Source organism: Oncorhynchus mykiss, chromosome 27, assembly GCF_013265735.2.
Source record: "Oncorhynchus mykiss isolate Arlee chromosome 27, USDA_OmykA_1.1, whole genome shotgun sequence".
NCBI classification, from domain to species: domain Eukaryota; kingdom Metazoa; phylum Chordata; class Actinopteri; order Salmoniformes; family Salmonidae; genus Oncorhynchus; species Oncorhynchus mykiss.
In genome coordinates, this window is record NC_048591.1 from 9,826,212 (window position 1) to 9,838,608 (window position 12,397).

Genomic DNA, 12,397 nt, shown 5'->3' on the forward strand with positions numbered 1-12,397 from the left:
AAATTTGGTGTGAGTAGGCCAACTAAAATGTTCTTGTTGTTGGGAGCAATCTTTCTAGCCCACAAAGTCTTTTAACGGTTCAAATGTGAAGTTCAGCTAAGAGAGGGATTCAGTCTAGAACTATGTAAATACATGAGCAAGGCAAGCATCACTGTTGCCGGTAATATAAACACATTTAAACCGTTGCTGATAATTTGTCATTTGTGTCATCCAGGATGCACAAATGTTATGTTTTTGTTGATGAAGAGAAATACACATAATTGTGTTGATGTGGAAACGTGTTGCCTCAAATATTTTTTAAACATCATTGAAGATCTGGATTTTATAGCACCAGGTTAATTCAGAAGGAGCAGTTTCCAATGGACGTGGATCCTTGAGTCAGATGAACTATTATCTAATAATGGTTTGGGAAAAGCAGCATGCCGAATATGCAGACCAGTTCATTGACTCATGACACACAAACCAGCTTTCCAACTGATAGCTGATAACCTCTCAGAGCTGTCCCATACTAAAATAAGACTACTCACAATGCACACTGTCCTGTTATGCTGTAGCAGCCCATGGTTCCTTGATATCTGAAAGGGATGGTGCCATCTAGTGTCAAATGACCACTGTAACAACGTCTACAAAGCATGTTTGATTTGCGTGTAACATTGTGTTGGACAGTATAGTGATTGTCAAGCTACTCAGGAGCATACAGGCTAGTAGCCTATTGTAATCATTAGGCTAAAGATTCCATTATGTAATGGATTAGTGTTGGCAGTAGGCTATTAGTGATAATAAAGCCATAAGTCAAATATATTATTCAAAGATCCACTTTGCTATATATAATGCTATCCATTCTGGATAGTAAATCCAGGCTGTTGATAAAATTCGATATCAATCTTGGAGATCTGTTGTAAGAACAGATCTGGTTGAATTAGTGTTCTTGAAAACATATAAATCACGACCCCATTGGTCATTTGGTCCCCTTGGTTTAACAGCGATTGGATAGCAATGATGCCTATCATTAGCGGTGAACTGACTGAATTGACGTTCAATATACCCTTGCTCTAGTCGAGGATACAAACGTTTATTTCATAGCTACAGTCGTGTATAAATTCTAAATTACAGGCATTGGGAAGTTAACAGGAAAATCAGAAGTTCTGGGACGTGATATTTGTGTGTCGAGTGAAGCAGATGTTATTGTTTTCTTGTCTGTAGAAATGGGCTCGACAAATTCCACCCTGTCAAAAATTCCAAACGTCGAAGAATTAATGCAAGAAACGGGTTGTAAGTTCTCGGACGGGTAGGACTGTAGTTTAAGCTACTAGACAATCTGTATTTAGATTGTCATGATTGTACAATAACGTCATTGTTTATGCCAAATTCGAGGACACATCTTCGAGAGTGGGCGTATAACGGGATTTCATTATGAATGTTTTTGTGACAGCTATATGGAGCCCAGTTTTTCAATTCCTTCTATTGCATTTTTTTCCTAAATGTTTTAGAGCGCAGATATTTTGAAATGTGTCCAGATTATTAATAGCTTTCGCAAACATAAGAGTTATGTTTGACAGGTGCGCAAATTGCCCGCACAACTTTGTCTGACCAAAATACGCATGTGTCTTACCCAACAAAATACAGTATTTAATATCTAAGCTTTGAACAGAGACTTATATTGACATATGCATGTGGCTTTGAGAAGTTGTAGGTAAATTAATAACTTGGCGTTTAGGCTACACAAATGCTACACAAACACAAATGCTTGAATAATTTATGGAGTGTTTGCTTGAATGCAATCCAGAGTAATGAACTGGCCTTGTTGCATGTATTGATTAAATGATTTGGTGTGCCGCTGTCCTTCCCAATACTAATACTAATAGCATGAATCGATGGTTCTCCTGTTTTCTCTTTAACATAGTCACCCCTGCACACATTGTTCGACTTTATGACCGTTTCGAAGCATTGGACAAGGAAAAGACAGGCCATCTCCGGTACGTGATGGGACCATGTCAGCTTTATGGAGTTGACCAGTGTTGACTAAAACAGTGCATGTCATAATAATGATAATCATGTCTGAATGTCCTTGTCTGAATGTCCTGTCTTTGTTTTATCCCCATTACTGTGAAGCCCACAGGATTTTGGAGCCATTAATAGGTTGGCGATGAACCCCATTGGGGATCGGATCATTGGGGCTTTCTTCTCTCCAGGGTATAGAACAACATTTCTTACAGGTTTGAGTAAAATTGCTGACTTGATTACCTCACCAATTAAATGGTAAAGTGAAGGTTAATGTCCATTTTCACTGTAATATAAAAGTCCAGGTTTTTTGTAGGTCTCCTTTTAAAAAAGAACAGAGTGCACAATCAACAAGACAAATATTGATTTAACTTCAGTCAATTCTGTGCAACAATAAACGTATTTTTTAAATGTTTTATATCCATGTATCCTGTACATTTGGAATGCAAGCAGATTTTGGTCTTAACATAATCTCACTCTTAGACAGGAAACAGTGGACTTCCACTCCTTTGTGAGGATCCTGGCCCACTTCCGACCTGCGGACAAAAAACGTCCCAAAGATCCCAGTATGCCTGAACCTGTCAACAGTAGGACCAGTAAACTCAAGTGTGAGTCCTCTGGCATTTTTGTTGCTGTTGTGGTTGACTCACATAATAGATTTTAGCATTCAAATTCAACTCAATCAGATCCCCCCCTGGTTTTCTCCTTAATTTCAGTTGCCTTCCAACTATATGACCAAGATAAAGATGGAAAAATCTCCAGAGCTGAGCTTCTACAGGTCCGTAATAACTGTTAGCTTTACTGACAATAATACTCTGTATGGTGAGCAACACAATATACCACTAATAGTTAGTGATGTAAATTGTTTCTCTGTTGTAAACCAGGTCTTGTATGTCCCTACAATTTATGGCTGAAATGCCTACACCCTATACCAGAGGTATTCAAATCTTCCACTATGAGGTCCGGAGCCTGCTGGTTTTCTGTTCTACCTGAAAATGTATTGAAACCACCTTTTGTCCCAGGTCTAAATCAGGCCCTGATTAGAGAGGAAGAATGAAAAAAAGCAGTTGAACTGGTTTCATAGTCAGGATTTAAATTTTGAGGGCCCTATACAATAGAATGAAGCCATCCTCCATGGGTTTGGGATGTGATTGACAGCTGATGGTGATTGACAGGTGCTGCGGTCCATGCTGGAGATGCAGGTGACGGAGGAGCAGCTAGAGAGCATCGCCGACCGCACCATCCAGGAGGCTGACCTGGACAAGGACGATGCCATCTCCTTTGAGGAGTTCCGCAAGGTACCACCGGGTAGAGCTCTAAGACTGACTTATCAACATGGTGCATTGCAGCACAGGGCACCCAGAATACTAAGACATACAAAGTTCATGCCCATAGAAAATTATGTCAGCCATTGCTCAAACAGTACTGTACATTGTACGTTGACAGTATTTTGCCCATCCTCTCTCATATTCAGTGGCTGCATTTGCTTATAGCAATCTAGCAATTCCACCATTCCATTCAGTCTAACTTTGGCTGTTTCTTCTCCTTACAGTCCCTGGAGAAGGTGAACATCGACCACAAGATGAGCATTCGCTTCCTGCGCTAGCTAGAGTGGTTGCACTGGGTCAACTGACTGTTCATGGAGATGTTGCCCACTTTGGGTCTACTCATCCCTCCATGGTAAAAACAAGGCTTCTGCAGGGAAATATTACTGATTCCTTCAACTGGATGACTAACACTAAATACCTTAAATGACTGAATAATATGCTGTAACCTAATATGTTGTTTACAGCAAACTGGAATATGGGCATCATGCTCCAAAGTCTAACTGTACTAGAGGCCTACTGTATAACTACATAGTAACTGCTTTTATATAATACAATAAAATGCAATTTAATAATCATAATTATACATGGGACTTATTTAGTGGTAATCAAGGACACAAAGTCGCCTTACAATTGTAGAAGCAAAAAAAATATGTTAGTTTTGACAATAAGCTTTTATGAAGGGAAACAGATACTTGAAATTCATTTTTTGAAGTACACTATTTTTTGAAGTACACTACCGGTCAAACGTTTTAGAACATCTACTCATTCAAGGGTTTTTCTTTATTATGATTAATTTCTACATTGTAGATTAATAGTGGAGACATCACAACTATGAAATAACACATATGGAATTAAACAAAAAAAAAGTGTTAAACAAATCAAAATATATTTTATATTTGGAATTCTTCAAATAGCCACCCTTTGCCTTGATGACAGCTTTGCACACTCTTGGCATTCTCTCAACCAGCTTCACCTGGAATGCTTTTCCAACATTCTTGAAGGAGTTCCCATATATGCTGAGCACTTGTTGGCTGCTTTTCCTTCACCCTGCGGTCCGACTCATCCCAAACAATCTCAATTAGGTTGAGGTTGGGGGATTGTAGAGGCCAGAATATCTGATGCAGCACTCCATCACTCTCCTTCTTGGTAAAATAACCCTTACACAGCCTTGAGGTGTGTTGGGTCATTGTCCTGGTGAAAAACAAATGATAGTCCCACTAAACCCAAACCAGATGGGATGGCATATCGCTGCAGAATGCTGTGGCAGCCATACTGCTAAGTGTGCCTTGAATTCTAAATAAATCACAGACAGTGTCACCAGCAAAGCACCCCTACACCATAACACCTCCTTCTCCATGCTTTACGGTGGGAAATACACATGCAGAGATCATCCATTCACCCACACGCGTCTCACAAAGACGCGGCAGTTTGAACCAAAATTCTCCAATTTGGACTGCAATTTATGAGGCTGGTAACTCTTTAATGAACTTATCCTCTACAGCAGAGGTAACTCTGGGTCTTCCATTCCTGTGGCGATCCTCATGAGAGCCAGTTTCATCATAGTGCTTGATGGTTTTTGCAACTGCACTTGAAGAAAGTTCTTAAAATGTTCATAAAGAAATGATGGACTGTCATTTCTCTTTGCTTATTCGAGCTGTTCTTGCCATAATGTGGACTTGGTCTTTTACAAAATAGGGCTATCTTCTATATACCCCCCTATCTTGTCACAACACAACTGATTGGCTCAAACGCATTTAGAAGGAAAGAAATTCCAAAAATTTACTTTTAATTGAAATTGCATTCCAGGTGACTACCTCATGAAGCTGGTTGAGAGAATGTCAAGCATGTGCAAAGCTGTCATCAAGTCAAAGGGTGGCTGCTTTGATTTGTTTAACACTTTTATGGTTGCTACTTGATTTCATATGTGTTATTTCATAGTTTTGATGTCTTCACTATCATTCTACAATGTAGAAAACAGTAAAAATAAAGAAAAACCCTGGAATGATTAGGTGTTCTAAGACTTTACTGTAATAAGTCTCTAGATGTAGCAGTCGGTGTCCAATTACACTGAACTTGAGAACTAAACATATGAGTACGAAAGTGATAGAATATTTCTACAAATTAATATTTTTGTCAATTGTAGCATTCATTTACTGAGTTGCTTATGAGGAGAAAAGGCCATGAAAAACTTAAGCTTGGCTCTAATTGTTTCAATAGATTCGATTTAGAGACAGTCCAACAAAACAAATGTCTACATTTTGACCCAGAGTAACGAAAGGGTCTGTTTGTGACTGACTGGATGACTTTTGAATTGTGTGCCAAAATGTATTTCTCAAATCTCAGCATTTTTTTGTCAGATACATGGAATCTTAATTAAATAACCCTGTTGGTATTTGGCTGGAGTATTTTTTTTGCAACTGATTTTCATATTTCTAGCATCAGTAGACTTTTTGACGTTACTGATTCAAATAGTGACACCTCCTGTTGCCATCCACGGCCATGCAAAACGGGGTTCTTTTCAAAGTTTGTTCCGTGTGAAATGTTCCTTCTAATTTCTCTGATTGAACACAGGGTGGCAGGAATAGATCATTTCATTGAGGTTGAAGTGAAATGACACATGGGTTGATAGAGGAACATAGGGCTTGCCTTGAAACAGAGGCATAATAGAGAGATTTCTGTATTCTGTACATAAAGTGTCCCATGACATTAGAAGAAGGTCATAAAGTGGAATTGATTTAAACAAACACATGCATTCGCAGGGCTTCCTCATTTGCCCTTGGGCTGACAGGCACGTAGAATCCAGAATAAGGATATCCAGTGCCTAAAAAGAACAGAAAGACACACTGATTACAGCATATGCGATGCAGCATAGAAAACCATCGGCACAGTACTCCAAATGTACAGAGTGCGTTGATGGAAGAATGTAACAGGTACCTGCGGAGGGTGATGGTCATTGTTAGCCGGTAGAGAAGGACATCAGTGGTCCCTCCCTTGATGTGGACTGGCAAGCCGTTGTCCGCCTGTAACCAAAGTTAGTGGTCAAATACCTATTCATGATCATGAATCACTGGGGCCTTTATTGTAAGCCAACTTTGGGATATGTGATGATAAAACCAAATGAAATTGCGTTACAAACCATGACGGAACAACTATTCCCTCAAGCCCCTTTAAAACCGGTAATGCTCTTTTTCTATGTTCAGTACTGTGATAAGATTCTAGACGTTGACCAACAACAGTGGACCTCGGGCAATTCCTCAATTCCGTAACACGACACATGCAGTAGTTCAAAATCAGGTCAATGTTGCTCAAATCACATCTGGTTGACATTGTTGGCCCATTTGATTGCCAATAAATATCTAAATTCCCTGATTAGATACCTCTTGTTTTCCTCGTTTGGGATTGTTTCTCACCCAGGTGTCCTAATGAGGTCATGCTCCCCTGGAATAGGTTCTGACGATCTGGCACCTTGTTCTTCATCTGTTTGGTTGTTGTGCTGAAGGCTCTGGTAGCCAGCCGAGGCAGCTTCTGAAAGGATCCCACAGTCACATGTTGACCATGTTACCCTGTGTCTGCATATGATGTGAAAACTAGATTGAAAATGCAGGGCTTATGACAAAACATTCCTCTGCATCCCTAATTTCCAAATGTCCAAAAACAAATGGGTTGGATGCTTTCTGAGTGGCTGAGGCTAGATGCTGTTTTCATAGTGTTTCTAGTAGATTAAATATTTTGATAATAACATAACAATAGTATATGAAGTTATTTAGAGAATGGATGATCCGGATTAGATGGGACTATTAGCGTGGTGTTTACCTTTGGGGTTCCACACCTGTTTTTCTACTTTCACTTTTAAAGAGATGTGATACTAGCCTGTTGTTTCCTATAGGAGGAAATAGCTATGGGAAACGTTGGGTTACTCTTTCCTCTCCGTCTTCATCATGACAACATCTGCTATTGTGTACAGTCTTGGTTAGGAGAGGAGATATCCACCTCTAACTGTTTTTGACGTTTTGAGTACCAAATAAAGTTCAAGTGGTTTGCATACACAATAAAATAGAACTACACATTTGTATTTCATTTTAACAGCATGCAGGGGGGAATTACACATACTTGTTGGTGTAGTATCACCTTCTTCCGTATGTTTTAGACTTTTTCAGTGAATATACCATTTTGGCATCTTAGACATGCGTTCCATCCAAGGTGATGCTAGTTTCAAAGACAGCTGTGTTATCACCTCAAATATACTGGATTAAATCAACATCCTCTAAAATACAAAAAAAAAAACACAAAAGCCTTCTCTGTGAACAAGGCAGAGAGTCAACTTCCTTTGACAGATAATCTGTCACTCCTAATGAAATATGAAATCAGACCACTTATCGATGTTCTATAAAATGACCCTATCATGTGCATAGTGGTATATAAACATTATTGTCAATTAGATAATCTGTTGAAAACAGAGGTCAAACCATACCCCCCTAACCCATACCACTTGGTCTGACCCATTGTGTTTATTCTTTATAACAGGACTATTTCATCACTAGGGACTTTCAAGTTTTTAATCTATTGGTCTTTGTATCACGTAAACATTCTCTTACTACTTTTTACTATCACAGGCAAAACCTTCTCATTTCATTGAAGACCATTTTTAATACTGTTGTATTCTGTTGACTTGGGTTCTGTCCCTTGAAGAGAATTGTACCACAGTGTAATATCTACAAAGGTCAAATTGGGTGCCTGAACCAGCAGGGTGAGAACTGACATTGCCGCCAGCCAATGATGTCAGCTCGGGGATTTGAACTTGCAACCTTCTGGTTACTAGCCCAACACTCTAACCACTAGGCTACCCTGTACGTATGTGTCCACTATATGTGGACACGGCACAGTTTGCTTAGAGAAATCATAAAGGACCGGTAGAGGAAATGTGAATCAATAGAAATATACAAGACTAATATACCATCGCATTTTTCCACCTCACCTAGAAGTGAGAGGGATATAATTAAAATGATATGACCTCTCAGTAGGAGCTTGTAAACTAGATATTTTAAAAGAACAATAAGACCAAGTTGTTGTTAACTAAAAATGTAATCTGATTGAAAATATGAGTCCAATACGACCTTACACAGAGATCATATAAATTATTTACATTTCTGTAGAATGACATCAGAATCTGCTGGGACCAGCCATTTTGTTTTACTGTTTAAAGCACCATATATGCTGGCCTCACTATCAGTCGACCACCGGAGCTAAGACAAGGCCTGCAACAGGTTATTTGAGGCCAAGGTCCGTCTAATTTATCCCCCACACATACTGGAATTATTTATTCCATCTAATACTTAGCAACAGGTAATCAGGAAGACAGATTGCACAACTCATTTTGCATTCTACTCTCCACATTAAAAAAGTTGGTACAGAGGTTAGTCCAACTGTACTTCCCTTTCCAATTAAGATCCAAGGTTCTACTAATAATATTATGAATCTTTATATGATTCAGATGACAGAACAATTAGGAAAAATAGTTTTTTACCAGTAGGTGATTCATGGTGGAGTTTGTACTCTTGCTGGTTGTCGAGCTACAATAGTCATTTACAACGTTAAAAATGTCTACACTGTATTTCTGATCAATTTGATGTTATTTTAATGGACAAAAATGTGCTTTTCTTTCAAAAACAAGGACAATAAGTGACCCCAAACTTTTGAATGGTAGTGTAGGTGATATCATTCCTGTATTTGCATCATTCTAATTGATTCACTTGCTTTCAGGGCACACTGTACATCTTCCATTTGTGTGAATAATATCATTTAAAAGTCTCAAAGCCAGACAGTCTTGGTTTAATTTCTGGGTTGAGGTCCTCAGAAAGGGGAACTGAGTATGTTGTCTCACCTCTCCCCAGCTGTGATCATGAAAACAGACAAACACCTGGTTTAGCTTATTTTTCCCCACATTTGCAGAGAACTGTCAGTATAGATCAGTCGCACATGATCACTGTCTCTGGTAAGTCTCATAACAGATGTATTAAAGTCTCATAGTTGTACTATAGGGTTTTTGTAAATGTGATGTTTATAGGCAATACATGTATGTCTCTAGCTGTCCTTGTTTGTAGTTAGAGGTGATAACGAAGATAAGAAGTAGCAAAGTGTAGACTCGACAGTAAGGCATGCCCATGTGAAATGTACGATGCCTCTTCGACGCTCAACTGGCGTCGAACACAAGTTGTTAGCGCGTCATTTACAATGACGTTCCTAGGAATCGACATATTTGCGGTTTCTTTAATGTTTACGAGAGCAACACATTTCAGACTTTTTCCCGACAAACAATTGTAGCCAACATATGTTTTATGTCACTCACTCCTAGAATCGAGTAAATATGTCAGGGCTGCTCATGGTGGCCTTGCTCACTGTCCTTACCCTCACCCTGGAGTCTGACCACTGCACAGCAGGCCCTCCGGAAAAGTAAGATAAGGATCTTGCATTGTAAATACTCCAATCCAATGGTGTAATGTAGACTTTTCAATTTAAAACTGCTTTTATATTGCAAGTCGATTTTTGACTATTATCTTTTTGGACAAGTATACTTGAGTGTGACGTATTGTTATGTTGAAATATTAAATAGTCTTGGGCATTAGGATACAGAATCATTCCATCTCTCCCAGGTTCTGTACATGGCAGTGTTTGAAGTTGACTCTGCAGTGGCCTGGGAGCTTTTGTTTGGTGAGTTTAACCACTTCTCCATAGCACATCACCCATTCCTGTTATTCTAACTCAATCTAACTCTGCACAGGGTCTAAAGAATTCATCTCAATGCAGAATACCTCCAAACATCCAGAACTGGACCATCCACGGACTGTGGTATTATTATTTATTTATTTAATCTTAAAGGGTAAATGTGTGACTGGTACATTACAATTAATTATATATATCAACTGATTTGTTATTCCCCATCAGAATAAAACATTTTGACTGATTTTAATAAACTGAATGAGAATGCCAATTCATATCAGCATTTTTAAATATATTTTTTTTACCTAGGCCTTTGAAAGCTCATACATGTTGCCGCTGCTGGCCAATATTCCACTCTGACCTCAAGGTAAAACTCGTCTCAGGTTACAGTCACCATCGAAGGACAATGAAGAATCCATGTGTTCAGCAGATATCCCTCTTTCTTTCAGGAGCTGGACCCTGAACTCTCTCAACTTTGGCCATCCCTACTCAAGACCCACTCCAGTTTTCTCTTCTGGTAAGAGGCAGTATGTGGGTCAATTTATCACCTAAATAGCTTCTCCTTTCGGGTCATGGAGAAGTCGTTAAAAATATATGCCCTTTTTTAAACGATTGAATTGGAATGTCGGTTTACTTCCTGAATCGACTGGCTTTAATTCGAATTGACCCCAACCCAGTTGAGGTCTTCTTACAAATGTGATTCTTCAGCTTTTAATATTACCTGTCCACCGTCTGTTATACAATGTAGCATTATTTTCTCCGTTAGATTGAATGGAAATAGTCAGAGGTCGCCACAGAATATTAGTTACTACTGTATTCCGGTTAACAGAATGTTGGTTATGTGTTACAGGTACATAATAGAGCATGTCACTGAGTGTGCATGTGTTTCTCCAACAGGAAAGATGAATGGATCAAACATGGTTCTTGTGCTGCTTGTGTGGAGGGCATGAACTCTCCTTTGCGTTACTTCCAAATATGTCTGAAACTACGCGAGCGCTTCGATATTGAACGGTCAGCCCCACTGATCACATTCACACATCTAACCTGCCTGTTTCACCATTACACATCGTCAAACCTGTGTTGACAGCTTGCATTTTTATTCTGGCTGAGCTACCTGTTCTCCACCTATTGTTCAGAGCCTTAGAGGATGCAGGCATCAAGCCCTCCTGTAACCAGTCTTATCAGGTAGGTAATACCCATCACCTTGGGGAAGGATTAAAATACAGCTATTGGTATTAAGGTTTACAGAAATTAAACTAAGTAAGGATATGAAGGCTATAAACATTGTAATTCAATAATCTTGTATTTTTGCAGCATGGGTTTCAGTAGGTGCCTTATAATATATAACCACTTAAGTGAACTTGTTTGGTTGAGATCTGAAACATTAGAAAAGAGAAACCCTGAGAACATGGCAAATGATTCCTATTTATGACCAAAAAAAGCAATTACCTTTTAACATAAAACGTTTTCATGAGGAAGTAGGATGAAACTTGAGGAATTCCAGCTGAATAAGTCTACTACTGCATTGTTCTGCCATCTGTTCAGAGCGATGAAGTCAAACATGCACTGGCCCGTGTCATTGGAGATGACCCCGGTGTCCAGATTCAGTGTATAAATGAAAAGGTAAGCATCCCTAGCCTGAGGGCCAGTCTGTCTGTGCCATCATTCCAAACCGTTTGGCTTGACAAGGTCAGCAATGAAATAGGCATGAGCACAAACAAATCTGTGAACAAGCTAAAGCATCACCGTAGTACTGTACCAAACCATAGATTATCACCACTTGAGTGTTGTCTGTTTGCCTTGTGTAATTCGGCAATAGCGTTGCTTCAAATAGATTGGTTGTAGAGAAACATTGTTTATTTGTGGCTGTGTAAATGGAATAACCCATCACTTCCCTCAGGGACGAGAAGTGTTGGTCCAGGTGAAGATCCCTCTGTCTCAAAACCTCACCCTTGGATGTCTTCACGAAGAGGACCAGGGAACTGAACCTCAACCTACCCTGCTCTGGCACCCCTGTCCTCATGACTCCCCCGTCTTCTACTTCCCTATAAACCACGACCGCCCACACCAGCCCTGTGACTAGTGTTACGTCTGCCCTCAACACAGACCGGGCTGCCATGCCTGCTGGCTTAACCTAACAACAAGCAAGTTGTTGAATTGCAGGGCTCACATCTTTGAGGTAGATTACATTAAGGCACTCATTTAGTATACAGCCAATTCATGTTCTTTCAGTATTTTTCTTCTGCAAAACATGCTTTTGGAGATAAAAAAAAAATGACCCCCAAAAAATGACAAAACCCTTTAAGTGTTTAAAGCACCTTATTGTTACCTATATACAAAATGCAATGTTT

General features: G+C 39.4%; 3 protein-coding genes across 6 annotated transcripts; 2 read left to right on the forward strand and 1 right to left on the reverse strand.

Annotated features, from left to right (window-relative positions):
• Positions 1–980: 980 nt before the first annotated feature.
• chp2 (calcineurin-like EF-hand protein 2) lies at positions 981–3,896 on the forward strand. Of its 4 annotated transcripts, none has more exons than XM_021587524.2 (7): positions 981–1,272; positions 1,904–1,976; positions 2,113–2,193; positions 2,485–2,609; positions 2,688–2,779; positions 3,177–3,299; positions 3,554–3,896. In XM_021587524.2, exons 1-7 carry the CDS (start codon positions 1,206–1,208, stop codon positions 3,605–3,607), a joined length of 615 nt encoding a protein of 204 aa, XP_021443199.2. In that variant the 5' UTR covers positions 981–1,205; the 3' UTR covers positions 3,608–3,896. The 4 variants fall into 4 exon arrangements, with proteins under 4 accessions (XP_021443199.2, XP_021443200.1, XP_036821459.1 ...); XM_021587525.2 differs by having other exon boundaries at positions 2,718–2,779; XM_036965564.1 differs by lacking the exon at positions 981–1,272 and having other exon boundaries at positions 1,567–1,976.
• Positions 3,897–6,095: 2,199 nt separating this feature from the next.
• On the reverse strand, positions 6,096–8,868 carry LOC118944778 (cytochrome c oxidase subunit 7A2, mitochondrial-like). The gene is made up of 4 exons (XM_036965723.1): positions 8,854–8,868; positions 6,771–6,854; positions 6,264–6,352; positions 6,096–6,150 (listed from the first exon to the last, which is right to left on the reverse strand). The coding sequence occupies exons 1-4, from the start codon at positions 8,866–8,868 to the stop codon at positions 6,096–6,098; spliced, it is 243 nt and encodes an 80-aa protein (XP_036821618.1).
• A 398-nt stretch (positions 8,869–9,266) lies between these two features.
• Positions 9,267–12,388, forward strand: LOC110507503 (ribonuclease T2). The gene is made up of 10 exons (XM_021587534.2): positions 9,267–9,321; positions 9,682–9,779; positions 9,980–10,037; positions 10,108–10,175; positions 10,356–10,413; positions 10,496–10,563; positions 10,944–11,057; positions 11,183–11,231; positions 11,592–11,669; positions 11,947–12,388. The coding sequence occupies exons 2-10, from the start codon at positions 9,694–9,696 to the stop codon at positions 12,127–12,129; spliced, it is 762 nt and encodes a 253-aa protein (XP_021443209.2). The 5' UTR covers positions 9,267–9,321; positions 9,682–9,693; the 3' UTR covers positions 12,130–12,388.
• Positions 12,389–12,397: the final 9 nt, after the last annotated feature.

What these genes read in the sequence shown, in the direction of transcription:
- chp2 (XM_036965564.1), top strand. Translation starts at nt 1,822, where the DNA reads ATGATTTGGTGTGCCGCTGTCCTTCCCAATACTAATACTAATAGCATG. An exon ending in GAAAAGACAGGCCATCTCCG is followed by an intron (nt 1,977 to 2,112) that starts GTACGTGATGGG and finishes ATTACTGTGAAG; the next exon opens with CCCACAGGATTTTGGAGCCA. An exon ending in TAGGACCAGTAAACTCAAGT is followed by an intron (nt 2,610 to 2,687) that starts GTGAGTCCTCTG and finishes CAACTCAATCAG; the next exon opens with ATCCCCCCCTGGTTTTCTCC.
- LOC118944778 (XM_036965723.1), bottom strand. An exon ending in CAGATCGTCAGAACCTATTC is followed by an intron (nt 6,353 to 6,770) that starts CAGGGGAGCATG and finishes TAACTTTGGTTA; the next exon opens with CAGGCGGACAACGGCTTGCC. An exon ending in ATGACCATCACCCTCCGCAG is followed by an intron (nt 6,151 to 6,263) that starts GTACCTGTTACA and finishes TGTTCTTTTTAG; the next exon opens with GCACTGGATATCCTTATTCT.
- LOC110507503 (XM_021587534.2), top strand. Translation starts at nt 9,694, where the DNA reads ATGTCAGGGCTGCTCATGGTGGCCTTGCTCACTGTCCTTACCCTCACC. An exon ending in TGGACCATCCACGGACTGTG is followed by an intron (nt 10,176 to 10,355) that starts GTATTATTATTT and finishes TTTTTTACCTAG; the next exon opens with GCCTTTGAAAGCTCATACAT. An exon ending in CCTGTAACCAGTCTTATCAG is followed by an intron (nt 11,232 to 11,591) that starts GTAGGTAATACC and finishes CCATCTGTTCAG; the next exon opens with AGCGATGAAGTCAAACATGC.